Here is a 12,229-nt window from a genome sequence, read left to right as displayed (position 1 = left end):
GGCCTTCCCCAGGGGGCCCCACCCTCACCAGACTCTGACCCCGGTGGGGGAGTGAGTAGGAGGGAAGCCCCCACCACCCCCCAAATGCCCCAGGGAGCTGTGAATGGGACACACAGCCCAGCCACTGCCCTCAGGCTCTCATGGCAGTAGGTGGCAAGAGGGGCAGGTGCCCACGGCAGAGTCTGAGACCGGGCTGGGGAGGGCAGGGGCAGCCTGGCCAAGTGGTGCCAGCAGAGAAAGGGAGTTTGGAGCGAGTGGGTCCCCAGATGATCAAAGAGCTCATGAACCTCATATTCTGTGATTGTATTCTTTGTGGGTTCATTCATTCATCTATCCATCCATATACTCCCTCAACAACCTTTCTTGAGCACCTACTCTGTGCTCAGGACCCAGCCCATCCCTCTGGGAGCTCCAGGCCCTGTGGAGAGATGGACAGATGGACAAATGGACAGCATGCTGACTGCTCAGCTAGTCCCGAGGGCTGTGAGGATGCCTGGGCATCCAGGGAGGCTTCTTGGGGGAGGTGGCATGTGAACTGATGGAGGTGTAACAATTTGTGAGAGGAGGGGGAGCAGTGTCCCAGGCAGGGGATGCAATGAAGCAAAGGCTGGAAGCAGACAGTGGTGCCATCTGGGGGCCTCACCTGTCAGACCCTGGAGTGATGTCCCTGTCCCATGGGCAGTGGGGAGCTGGGGAGCTTCAAACCTCAGAGTGACATGGCTGGAGCTACTGGAGATTCTCGGAGACCAGTGTGTGACAGGAGAGGCAGACCCAGAGACATTGAGAAGAGGGAAGCATTGGGACTCGGCTGAGGAGTGGAGAGAGAGTTTGGGGGTGGAGGTGGGCAAGCCCAAGAAATGCCCCTTCCATGGGACACCCCACTCCCTTCCCCTGGCTCTGGTTTCAGGCATGGACAAAGAGCCCCTGCTAGGGCCTCACCACTGTCCAAGAGCAGGCCTGGCAGAGAGAGGCAGGAGCTGACTGCAGCCTTCTTCTCCTCCTCCCCACTAATTAGACCCCAGTTAAGCTCATTTCCTCTCCCTTCTCCTTGGTGCTTTGTGGAGCACCCCACACAGAATGAGCCCTTAGGTTGAGTACTGAGCCCTTCCTCCAAGGCCTCCTGAGCTACACAGGCATGCACATCTTGGGGGATCATGATCCTGTGGGGTTCACTGCCACCTGAGCCATGGTGCAGCTCAGGGGCAGGCAGGCAATGCCCAGAAGGATGCACACAGATGCCCAGGGCAGCAAGGGACCGTGGGCCCAGAGCAGGGGTCCCCGGGCTGCCAGGCTGGAGGGGATGGAGGTGGCCTGGCAAGGAGTCCCAGGTTAGAGTGGAGGGGGGTGGTAAGTCCCAGCCCAGGTCTTAAAACCACCTTCACAGAGCATTTCCCAGATGGAAGGAATGGAAGGTGCAAAGTAAGTCACGGACCAGCAGGCACTTGGGTTTGGGGTGTGGGCAAAGGGAGCCTGGGGTGTGGGCAGCAGGGACAAGGAGGCTGCACTCAGGGGCCATCGTTGGGTGTTAAGCCGCAGAGGATTGTGGTCAGACTCGCACTGTGGGAAAGTCATGCAGGGGGAACTGTGTTTGGAAGCTGTTGTAACCACCTGGATGAGAGCTGATGAGGTAGCGTGTGATTTAGTCCTCAAAACTGGCCTGTCGTTTTACAGATGAGACTCAGGCCTTGGATCTGACTTGTCCAAGGTTCCAGAAGGGCTCTGGCCAGGTCTTCTGGCCGAGCAGAAGTCATGCCCACATCCTCCCCTATGGGGATCAGCAAGGAGCCCTGGACCTTTAGGGACCCTTCACCTACCCTTACACATGCCCGCTGGTTGCAGTATTTTTCCTGAAGCCCTCCGATGTTAACTGAGCTGTGCCAGGCACTGGTAGTTACCCCAAGGCTCTCAGGGCAGGTGGGCCAGCTCTGCCTCCCTCTTCAGGAGGGCAATAAAGAGGCCCAGAGAGCTCTGGGCCTCATCAGATCCCCCCGAGGGCCAGCGCCTCCCCCAGACCCACAGGGGCAGCTTTAGGACATTGCCCTGGTGAGAGGATCCACTACGGAAACTGGAGCACCTTCCCTCCCCTCCTTGGGCCTCAGTGTCGTCATCTGTAGAATGGGAATGAGGAGAGCTCTCTGTAGCTTGGCGGTGGAAGCTGTGAGAACCCCCACACCCAGTAGGAGCCCAGGGTGAGGCCTTTCCTTTCTCCCCCGGTCCAGGCCCAGAGCCACTTTGCGGTCTGGTGAATCCTCCCTCTGCCATGCCAGGTTCCCCAGGAAAAGGACAGGTTCTCAGGGGGATGCCGCAGCCAGGGTCCCATCTTCCTGAGCCCCAAGGGCCTGCCCTGGAACCTCCTGGGACCCCCTGGCCAGCCAGCCCCCTGCTATTCCCAGCCCCTGGAATATACCAGCTGCCCTTCCAGACTTCCCCCTTGACAATATAGGCACACAAACCCCTTCTTGTCCGGAACACTCCTGCCATCCTGAAGTCTGGAATCCGGGGCTGCAGGGAGACCCAGGCCCCTTCCTGAATGAGCAGTCGCGGGCCTGGGCCAGCACCCCAAGGCTGTGAGCCCCCAGTCAAGACTGCTGCCTGTCGCTCAGCTAAGGCCAAGCAGAGACGCTGGGATCCCGGAGACAACATTCGCCCTAACGGGGTCCTCGGCTGCCCTGAGCATCTGACCCCAGCCCTTCCGGAGCCGGCACATCTGGATTTTCATTGATCTGATCCATCTCTCAACCCAAAGCCATTGAGTGCTTTGAGGAAAGAGAAAGACTCCCCTCCCTTACCCACAATCAGATACCAGGGCAGTGGCACCGTGCAGAGTCAGACCAAAGACCCTGAACCAGAAACACTCTGCAGCCAGACAGGGATGGTAGGGATCGAGGTCAACCCAGATGGGCAGCCCCAACCCCACTCTGAACCCCCACCCCTTCGTGTGCAGGGCTGGGGCTGTCTGTGTGCACACTCCCAGGGGACAGCACCCCATTCGCCCCCTCATTTACCCCACTCCCCATCCAGAAGGCCAGGGAGATGGGACCAAAGCCTGTAACCGCTGGTTCCCGAACTTGCTGATGCTGTAAAAGCCCAGAATTTGGTAAACCAAGCATTGGAATCCAGTCTGGGAGTATAATTCATTGTGTGTTAACAAACTGATGGGTTATTAGAAGGGGACTGGTGAGAAGGCGAGAACCTCAGCCCCAGCTTGGTCTCAGATCCCCCATCCCACCCCATCCCTTCACCCCTGCCCGCTCTCTTGGCACCCCCACACCCAAGCCCGGGCCTCCTTCTGCCTCTTCCGTCCCTCCCCCAGGCCAGCACCTGCTCACAATTACCAGTCAGGTGCAGACACACAGCCAGGCCCAGAAACTCGGCTCTGGGGAGTCAGGCTGCTTAGTTACCTGCAGGGGAGGCGCCCAGCTTCCCACGTCAGGGCAGGGAGTCCCTGCCGCCCTCCCCCCAATCGGAGCTGTGGGGACTCATGCCATCCCTAGCGGCTGCAGGGCAGTCTCGGGCATCCTCTGCTGCAGCGCTGCATGGAGCTGGGACATCATGGACAAAGTTGGCTCTTGCTCGTGGCAGCGGGAAGGAAAAGAGGAGGTGGTGACAGGACAGGACAGGAGGGGGAGGAGAAAGGGAGAAAGAAGAAATGGGAGCGCTTAAATTTAGTGCTGCTTTCCCCAAGCTGAGTTGCCTGGGCGGGATGTGGGTGTGGGGGACGGGTGGAGAGGGGGGTGGGAGAGAGGGTGGAGGGTCCATCTATCTACCTATCCACTCAGAAAGAAAAGGTACCCAGTGGAGAATGTTCTGGAGCACTTGCACCCCTAACCCCAGAGGCCGGGAGGAAGAGAAGAGGGGCCCCTCTCCTATCCACCCCTAGTTCACAGCCCAACCCCAGAGAACGTGCCCATTTAAGTGGCCTCTAGAATAGGGCACACAAGGCAGGAGAAAGTGGGGGGCGGGGTGCTGGGGAGTGCCCTGAAGGGAGGACTAACCCAGCTATAATGATTTCAATCACGCTGACAACCCTCCTCCCATCTGTTAGAACCAGCTGGGAGGCAGGGGCGAGCGATAGAAGGATCTGGGGGCCCAGCGCGAGAGCCAGGAGACTTGCACGGAGGGTCTGGAAAGGGGTCAGGGAAAGACATGTTACAGAAATTACGAGGGAAAACAGTCCCCCCAGCCTGCCCGGCTCAGCTGGGCCCAGCCGCTCCTCCCGCCATGCAGCCCTAATTGAATTTCTCTGTTAACAATGGAAACGCTTTGGCAGCCCCGGCCTCTCTCCCTCTTTCTGATAAGCCAGTGACCCAAGGGAAATTGGGGTCAGAAGGAGGAGAAATTGGAAACAAACAGTCTTTTCTCACTCCTGGGACACTGGTTTTGGCTTCCAGCCAGGTGGCTAGAGGAGGTGGCCGTCACCCTTGTGGGGTCTCAGGGGACCTGGGGCCTCCCAGCATAGCCCACTCTCTGGGTCCAGGTGGGCGGGCAGCCTCAAGAAGGGGTCCCCCCACCCCAATCAGGGGTCCCGGCTGCTCATCCCAAGCCAGCTTCCGCAGCTGCACCTCTGCTGGCTGCACCATCTCTTGCCCATTGGCCTCTTTTAACATTTCCCTCTTGGATGGACACCCCCAGCCCACCCCACGGTGATGGCAGAGCACTCCAAAGGTGCTTTGGATTCAGACAGAGCCGGGACCTTTCCACCCACAGAGTGGAAACAAGACCCATCCAAGAGATCGGGTTAAATAAGACAACAGCCTGACAATTGGCACCCCCTTACTGTGTCCGCAGGGGTCTATTATTATACCCCTTAATAGCTGTGATTATATTGCTAATAGTTGTTATTATATCATCACATGCCAGGGTCTACCTGCTAATCTCTCAGGGAGGTGGGGCCCACAAAGACCCCAGGGTGCAGTCTGTCTGACCCACCTCTTCTTTTTGGGGTCCTCGGAGGCCAGACCCTGTCACCCAAAGCCCCCCGGGGCAGTTGTCTCTGGAACAACCACACGAGGCCCCTCTAGGGAATTTTCTCTAAGTGACTCCATGGAGAAAGGCTTCTGATAATAAAGTGTAATGAATGGTAATTTTAAGCAGCCCCACTCCTGGCCTTCAGGAGATGTAAATCCGGGGCTCCCCCTTGGACCACCCAGAAGTTCCCTGCAGGTTGAAGGGTAGCAGACATGGCTGTGCTGCAGGGATCCCCACCTGCCCGGGATGGAAAGGCCTGGGCGAGGCTTGGTGTGACCCCAGGCCCTGGCTGCCCCCTCTCTCCCACTGTCAGGGCTGCCCGCCATGGAGGTTCGCATCAATGTCTCACGGCAGCAGGTGGAGAAGGTGTTTGGGCTAGAGGAGTACTGGTGCCAGTGTGTGGCGTGGAGCTCCTCGGGCACCACCAAGAGCCAGAAGGCCTACATCCGCATTGCCTGTGAGTCCCAGGCCAGAGGCTGGTTGGGGGTGGCAGGAAAGGAGGCCGTCCTGGAGGAGGGGGTTGGTGGGAAAAACCTCAGGGCCCTGCCTTGATGCATGGAGGATGTGCCAGTGGATGCTGCCCGGCCACCCCTCTTGTCCTCTGGACCCTTGGCTCTTCCTCCCACTGCGGCCCCTGCGGGATGGTGTCAGCCAGCCAGGGCTGGAGGGCACTTGTGTTCTTCCACCAGATTTGCGCAAGAACTTCGAGCAGGAGCCGCTGGCCAAGGAGGTGTCCCTGGAACAGGGCATCGTGCTGCCTTGCCGCCCGCCGGAGGGCATCCCGCCGGCCGAGGTGAGAGCCGGGGTTCCCGGGGGTATCTGTGCGGAGGGTGGGCAGGGCTCCGGGGTCTCGGGTCTTGTCCGCCCCGGCCCCCGAGCGCCCTGCCAGCATGGGTGGGCAGTACAGCGCCATGGCTCCCTCCCCCAGGTGGAGTGGCTCCGCAATGAGGATCTGGTGGACCCAGCCCTGGACCCCAATGTGTACATCACGCGGGAGCACAGCCTGGTGGTGCGGCAGGCCCGCCTGGCCGACACGGCCAACTACACCTGCGTGGCCAAGAACATCGTGGCTCGTCGCCGCAGCGCCTCTGCTGCCGTCATCGTCTACGGTGGGCCCCGGGGTGCTGGCGGGATGGAGTGGGTGGGTGGATGGGAGTCCCCTCCATAGGGAGAAGCAGGGGAGGTGCCCTCAGGGCAGCCGCGTGTGGCTGCGGGGTGGGGAGAAGCTGTGGCACCAGGGCCAGCTGGATGAAGAGGGAACAGGGAAAGGCCGTGGGGAAGCTGAAGGCCAGTCCGGGCTGAGCTGTGGGACATCCTTGGCTTTTTAGAAGGTCGGTCCGGCAGGCGGTGGGTATTTTTGCAGAGGAAGCATGAGGGGGCAGGATGCAAGTCTAGAGAAGACAATAGCTGGGGATCCTTGCTCCTGTATCCCAGGGACGGGAAGTAGGGGAGGGGGTCCTGGGCAGCCTCAGGAGCAGGAGAAGAGGGGGTGCAGAGATGCACCTGTGAAAGGTGGGGCTTGTCTCCCAGAGCTGGGGTCTGGGGCTGGAGGAGCGTTTGTGCTGCACTTGGGCTGGCTGCCCTGAGTGCTGGGAGGTGCCAACTGGAGCAGGGGCAGGCAGTGGGGTGGGTACTGCGTCCCCAGGAGCCAGTGGGCAGGAGATCTGCCTCCCCCCTGCGGGTCTTCTCTCTCCAGCACAGCAGTGGCCCCGCCAGGCAGCCCTAACCCCATTTCCAGCCCAAAGCCACCCCCGCTCCCACCCCCCACCCTCCAGGCCCTATGCCCTGAGCCGGTGTGTCTGAAGAAGCCCCCGCTCCCTGACCCCAGTCCTTCTCTGTCCACCCAGTGAACGGTGGGTGGTCGACGTGGACCGAGTGGTCCGTCTGCAGTGCCAGCTGTGGGCGTGGCTGGCAGAAACGGAGCCGCAGCTGCACCAACCCGGCGCCTCTCAACGGGGGCGCCTTCTGTGAGGGGCAGAATGTCCAGAAAACAGCCTGCGCCACCTTGTGCCCAGGTACCAGTGGCCGCCACCTCCCGCGTTGCTCTTCACCACGCCATCTCCGTGCCCTGGCTCCATTGCACCCGCCAGTCTGCACCTCCTCCCCACCATGGCTCCATCCCACCCCACCTCCCCGCCACCCAGGGCCAGACCCAGTCTGCAGTCTGGGTCAGAGCTCGGGCTGTGTCCGGGGTTGGGGCTCAGCCTGCAAGGAAGGTGCTCAGGATAGGGACTTGGCGAGAATGCTGTCTGAGGACTAGGTCTAGGACTCAGCATGGGGCTGGGGCAGGGCTTAGCCTGGGGCTGCAGAATCCAGCCTGGGCCTGGGGTCGGAGAGTCATCGTGTGACTGAGAAACCTCAGTGCCCAGGACCAGGGTGGCCTCCCTGAAGAGGGTAGAGCTGAGCAGCCCCTGGCTGTCATCCGTGCCCCCCTCCCTCATTAGCATGCATCATCAGGCCAGCTGGACACTGGAGGGGTAGAGGCTGCTGGGCCTAGACCTGGCCTTGTACCCAGATCCAGGCCGGCTCGCCCTGCCCAGTGTGGATGCCCAGGAGGACCACAGCTGGCCCGGGGCTTGCTGGCCTGGGCTGACGGCGCCACCCCTCTCTGCCCGTGTCTGTCTCGCGTCTAGTGGACGGCAGCTGGGGCCCGTGGAGCAAGTGGTCAGCCTGTGGGCTTGACTGCACCCACTGGCGGAGCCGCGAGTGCTCAGACCCGGCACCCCGCAACGGAGGCGAGGAGTGTCTGGGAGCTGATCTCGACACCCGCAACTGTACCAGCGACCTCTGCATGCACAGTGAGTCCTTGCCATCCCAGGAGCCCAGGCCCTCTCTGCTTGTGTCCACCCCACCCTGGGGAGAGGTGGGTGCCCCCTCTCCAAGGCTCAGAGCTCTCAGGAATGCCCCTTATGCCTGACACACACACACTCCAATACCTCTGACCACCCACCCATCTCCCAAGAAACTTGCACATCTGAGCCTTTAGTCATACACACTTATTTCCCAGGCCCACCAAACGCCCCGGCCCCCAGCCATCCGACCCCAACACCCTCCTCTCCCTTAGCTCCTTATCCACCCCCAAATGCACACACAAGTCCTGAGGGGTTGCAGGGCTTCTAGGCACATTAATTATAAGGCCATAACTAACAATTAAAGATCTCTGTTGGAATTTTTCTCTAGAACACACCCTCCCTGGTTCTTTCAATTAAAAACCTAATTATCTGTGTCAATTCCTTTCTGATGGACATTTCTTCCATTATGCAAAACCCTTCTAAAATCAATACAGCTTCCTCCAAGCAGTCAACCCCTCCCCTGCCCCCACTCTCCCTGAGCCCCACCCCAGGCCTGGGGGTGGGCAGACCAGGAAAAGCAGCCCTCCCACCCCTGCTTCATAGCAGGAACCAGATGGGCAGGCCCCACCCCCTCTGGGGACGGGACACGTTTGGGGATGCCGTGGAGCTCACACCCAGCCCCAGCTACCCTGATCCCCAGAAGAGAAGGTTGCTCCTGGGGAGGTAGCTCTTCCTCTCCTCCATTCTCCTGATGACAACGTCCACCTGAATCTCCAGCTCATGAGGGGCCAGGCTTTGTTCAAAATCACACAGCAGGGGAGGGGCAAAGCCAGGGTGGATCCCTGCCTCCCGACCCCATGCCTTGCCCCAAGGGTGTAGACTTGTCCTCCTGGAGGTGTAACCTGCTGACCCTCAACTGCCCCGTCTCCTGCTGTTGGGTGGGCTGTCCACCTGCCTCCCTGCCCCCTCCCATGGTCACTCTCTCTCCCGCAGCTGCTTCTGGCCCCGAGGACGTGGCCCTCTACGTGGGCCTCATCGCTGTGGCCGTGTGCCTTGTCCTGCTGCTGCTTGTCCTCATCCTTGTTTATTGCCGCAAGAAGGAGGGGCTGGACTCGGATGTGGCCGACTCGTCCATCCTCACCTCAGGCTTCCAGCCCGTCAGCATCAAGCCCAGCAAAGCAGGTGAGGTGCCACCTGGGTCCCCCAAGCCTGGGGCCGTCCCCGCCACCCCCGCCCCAGGGTAACACCGCCCCCCATGTCCTGTCCTTGTCTCTGCAGACAACCCCCACCTGCTCACCATCCAGCCAGACCTCAGCACCACCACCACCACCTACCAGGGCAGTCTGTGTCCCCGGCAGGACGGGCCGAGCCCCAAGTTCCAGCTCAGCAATGGGCACCTGCTCAGCCCTCTGGGCAGCGGCCGCCACACGCTGCACCACAGCTCGCCCACCTCTGAGGCTGAGGACTTCGTCTCCCGCCTCTCCACCCAGAGCTACTTCCGCTCCCTGCCCCGCGGCACCAGCAACATGGCCTACGGGACCTTTAACTTCCTCGGGGGCCGGCTGATGATCCCTAACACGGGTAGGAGGGAACTGGAGGGCCCCCACAGGGATCCAAGAGGCAAGACCAGTGTCTGTTTCGCTTCTGAAGTGGGGAAGGGGTGGCCCTGGTGTGCCTCAGTCTCCCCTCAGTGGCCAAGCCAGGGCTCGGGCAGTGAAGGAAGGGTGGAGAGAACCAGAGCGTGGCTGTGGCCACCTCCCACTTGAGGACACAGAAGCATCATCCATTCATTTATGCAGACAGACAGGCTCCGTGCTGGGCTCTGGGACCCAGAAGGCAGCCAGGCCCAGGCCCCAAGGAGCTCACAGACTTGTGGAGAAACAGCAAAAAGACAGATGCAGGACAGCAGGTGTCAGACAGAGGGACTGTCAGTCTCTGGCACTGTGGGCCCCTCTACCTTTTGCATCCTGGCTTTCACCCCTACCCCCCATGGAAACTGCTCTGATAGGGTCTCCCAAGACCCCCTGTGAGTGGATCCATGAACCTTTTCCGTGGTCGTCCGAGAGAAGGCGCCATGGCCTCCCCACCTGGAGATGCTCAATGCCCTGGGCTCAGATGACCCCATGGCTTCCTGGTTTTCCTTTCCCTCCTCCCTGCTCTTGGGCCTGTCCCTAAATGTAGGTGCTCCTCGGAGAACCCTCCTGGCACCTTTCTCCCCAGGCTGTAATCGCCACGTCTGTGCAGATAACTCCCACTCCTCCATCCCCAGCCAGGCAGCTCTCCTGGGCGATGGAATTATACACCCAGCTGCCTCCTGGGCAGCGCCATCTGGATGTCTCACAGCCCCTCAAAATTTCTCGTGCCTAAAACAGAACCGTCTCCCACCCTCCCCCAGAATCTCCTCCTTCCTGGAGATTTCCCCATTTCCGGGACAGCACAGTCAAGTTGCTCAAGCCAACAACTAGGGGTCACCTTGAGCTGCTCTTCTTCACTGGCCCACCTGTCTCTGTACCAAGTCTTGCCGTTCTTCTTCCTAAGTAGCTCCTGCATCCTTCTGCTTCTCTTCTTGCCCACAGCCCCTCTCCCCGGCCAGGCCACCAACACCCCGTACTTGGGTCCCCAGCAGGGGAACCAGAGTTGAACGCGATCTCCCTCTCCTGCTTGAACTGCTCCCGGGGCTCCCCACTGCCCATGGGATAAAGTCCACATGACAAGGCCCAGCTGCTGTGACCTCTTTCCAAACATTCACTCTTCTGCTTGTGGCAGCCACGGTGGACTCGGCACTCCAGACACACACACCATGCTGCCCCCTGCTGCCAGCCCTGTGACGCAGATCCCTCTGTCCCCTTTGCACTTGGCTCATCTGCCTCTTCTCCAGGTCCCATCCAGCCTAGGCAGATTATTCTCTTTGTGCCTTGCATCCCTTCTGCAAATGGGGATGCTAATATACCCTGGAAAGTTCCTAGGAGGAGCCAAGCTCTTAGGTGCTCAGTAGCCAGGGAGGCCGCCACTCCTCTGTGCTCTGTATCCCCAACACCCAGCCCCTTTACTGCAGTTTATTTGTCTTGGTCCCTGAGGGGTTGAGAGCTGCCCTCATCTTTAGGATTTGTTGAATGAAGATGTGAGCATGTGTACCTCTGCCACCATGGATGGCATTATGCACGAATGTCTGGAATTGTCACCAATGTTAGCAGCCAGTCTCAGGAGGTGGAGCGTGGAGATGGGGTCAGTGGTCTCCCCTCCTGGATTTTGATGCCGTCCCAGCCCAGCCCAACTCAGGACTCGCCTCTTAGGAGGGTATGCCTTGTGCTTTTGGACCTGGTGGGATAAAGTCATGGGACTTCTCTCCCTCTCTCCATCCCAAGTGTGAGAGGCCTCTCTGGATGGAGGAGTTTCTTGTCCTAAAAGGGGAGGGAGGTGGGGGCAGGACCAGCCCTGGAATAACTGCCCCGGCCCCATCCTTGCCGAGTTCTGACTGACTCACCACCTCTACCCTGGACTTCCTCCTAGCTCAGCAGGCACTTTCTGACACTGCTCTCTACCCAGATCCTGCAAGATGCTGGGGACAGCAATGAATCAGCCCAAACCAAAGGGTGTCTGTGATGTGCTCCCCAGAAATCAGGGAGGGCTGCCAGAGTGGGAAGGATGTTAAAAACCCCGTCCCCACCCACAGGGCCACATGCCCAGCAGGGGACAGTCCCCAGAGGTGGCCAGGCCGAGCACCCAGGCAGGGCAGGGGTTCCAGAATGGCCAAGGACACAGCCCCTGCTGGGGCCGGAGATGAGACTGGGAAGGTAGTTGGGCCCAGAGACCTGTGCCTGAAATGCAAGGCCAGGGAGCTGCACTTGGTCCTGGAGGCAGCAAGGAGTTTTAAGCAGGAGCTGGTGCAGTGGGCATGTTTGATATGTTATCTGGGGGGCCCTGCTTCGTTACAGGGATCAGCCTCCTCATTCCCCCAGATGCCATCCCCCGGGGCAAGATCTACGAGGTCTACCTCACCCTGCACAAGCCAGAGGACGTGAGGTGTGGGCAGGGGGCCCTGCTGCTCGGGGCTGGGTGGAGGGTGGGAGATTCAGCCCCCAGGATGCCCCTCACTCTCCACTCACTTTGCCACCTGCTCTGCCTGGCCTGATAGAGGGGGTGGGGGGAAAACCACCGCTCAGGGGTCTCCAGCTTCCGGGACAGCCCACTGACTCCTTTGCCTTCCCACCCATGTTTCCCCACTTGAGGTTGCCTCTAGCCGGCTGCCAGACCCTGCTGAGTCCCATCGTTAGCTGCGGGCCGCCTGGAGTCTTGCTCACCCGGCCCGTCATCCTGGCCATGGAGCACTGTGGGGAGCCCAGCCCCGAGAGCTGGAGCCTGCGCCTCAAGAAGCAGTCGTGCGAGGGCAGCTGGGAGGTGAGCAGGTCCCCCACCTGCCCACCAGGTGTCCTCCAGGCAGGTGGCCTCGGCTCCCCCCAGTCTCCCAC

At 60.4% G+C, this 12,229-nt stretch overlaps 1 protein-coding gene across 2 annotated transcripts in view; it reads left to right on the top strand.

Annotated features, from left to right (window-relative positions):
* The window catches only part of UNC5A (unc-5 netrin receptor A), a 64,887-nt gene that overhangs the window by 49,498 nt on the left and 3,160 nt on the right, over positions 1–12,229 (top strand). The window contains exons 3-11 of one of the 2 annotated variants that reach the window (XM_037823077.1): positions 5,282–5,425; positions 5,658–5,761; positions 5,897–6,077; positions 6,816–6,983; positions 7,602–7,766; positions 8,754–8,942; positions 9,039–9,341; positions 11,696–11,783; positions 11,990–12,158. In XM_037823077.1, the coding sequence (XP_037679005.1) occupies positions 5,282–5,425; positions 5,658–5,761; positions 5,897–6,077; positions 6,816–6,983; positions 7,602–7,766; positions 8,754–8,942; positions 9,039–9,341; positions 11,696–11,783; positions 11,990–12,158 (1,511 nt within the window). The remainder of the gene's footprint in view (positions 1–5,281; positions 5,426–5,657; positions 5,762–5,896; positions 6,078–6,815; positions 6,984–7,601; positions 7,767–8,753; positions 8,943–9,038; positions 9,342–11,695; positions 11,784–11,989; positions 12,159–12,229) is intronic. The other variant, XM_037823078.1, reaches the window with a different exon arrangement.

This window comes from Choloepus didactylus (assembly GCF_015220235.1).
Source record: "Choloepus didactylus isolate mChoDid1 chromosome 11 unlocalized genomic scaffold, mChoDid1.pri SUPER_11_unloc1, whole genome shotgun sequence".
NCBI classification, from domain to species: domain Eukaryota; kingdom Metazoa; phylum Chordata; class Mammalia; order Pilosa; family Megalonychidae; genus Choloepus; species Choloepus didactylus.
This window is presented reverse-complemented; position numbering and strand designations above follow the sequence as displayed.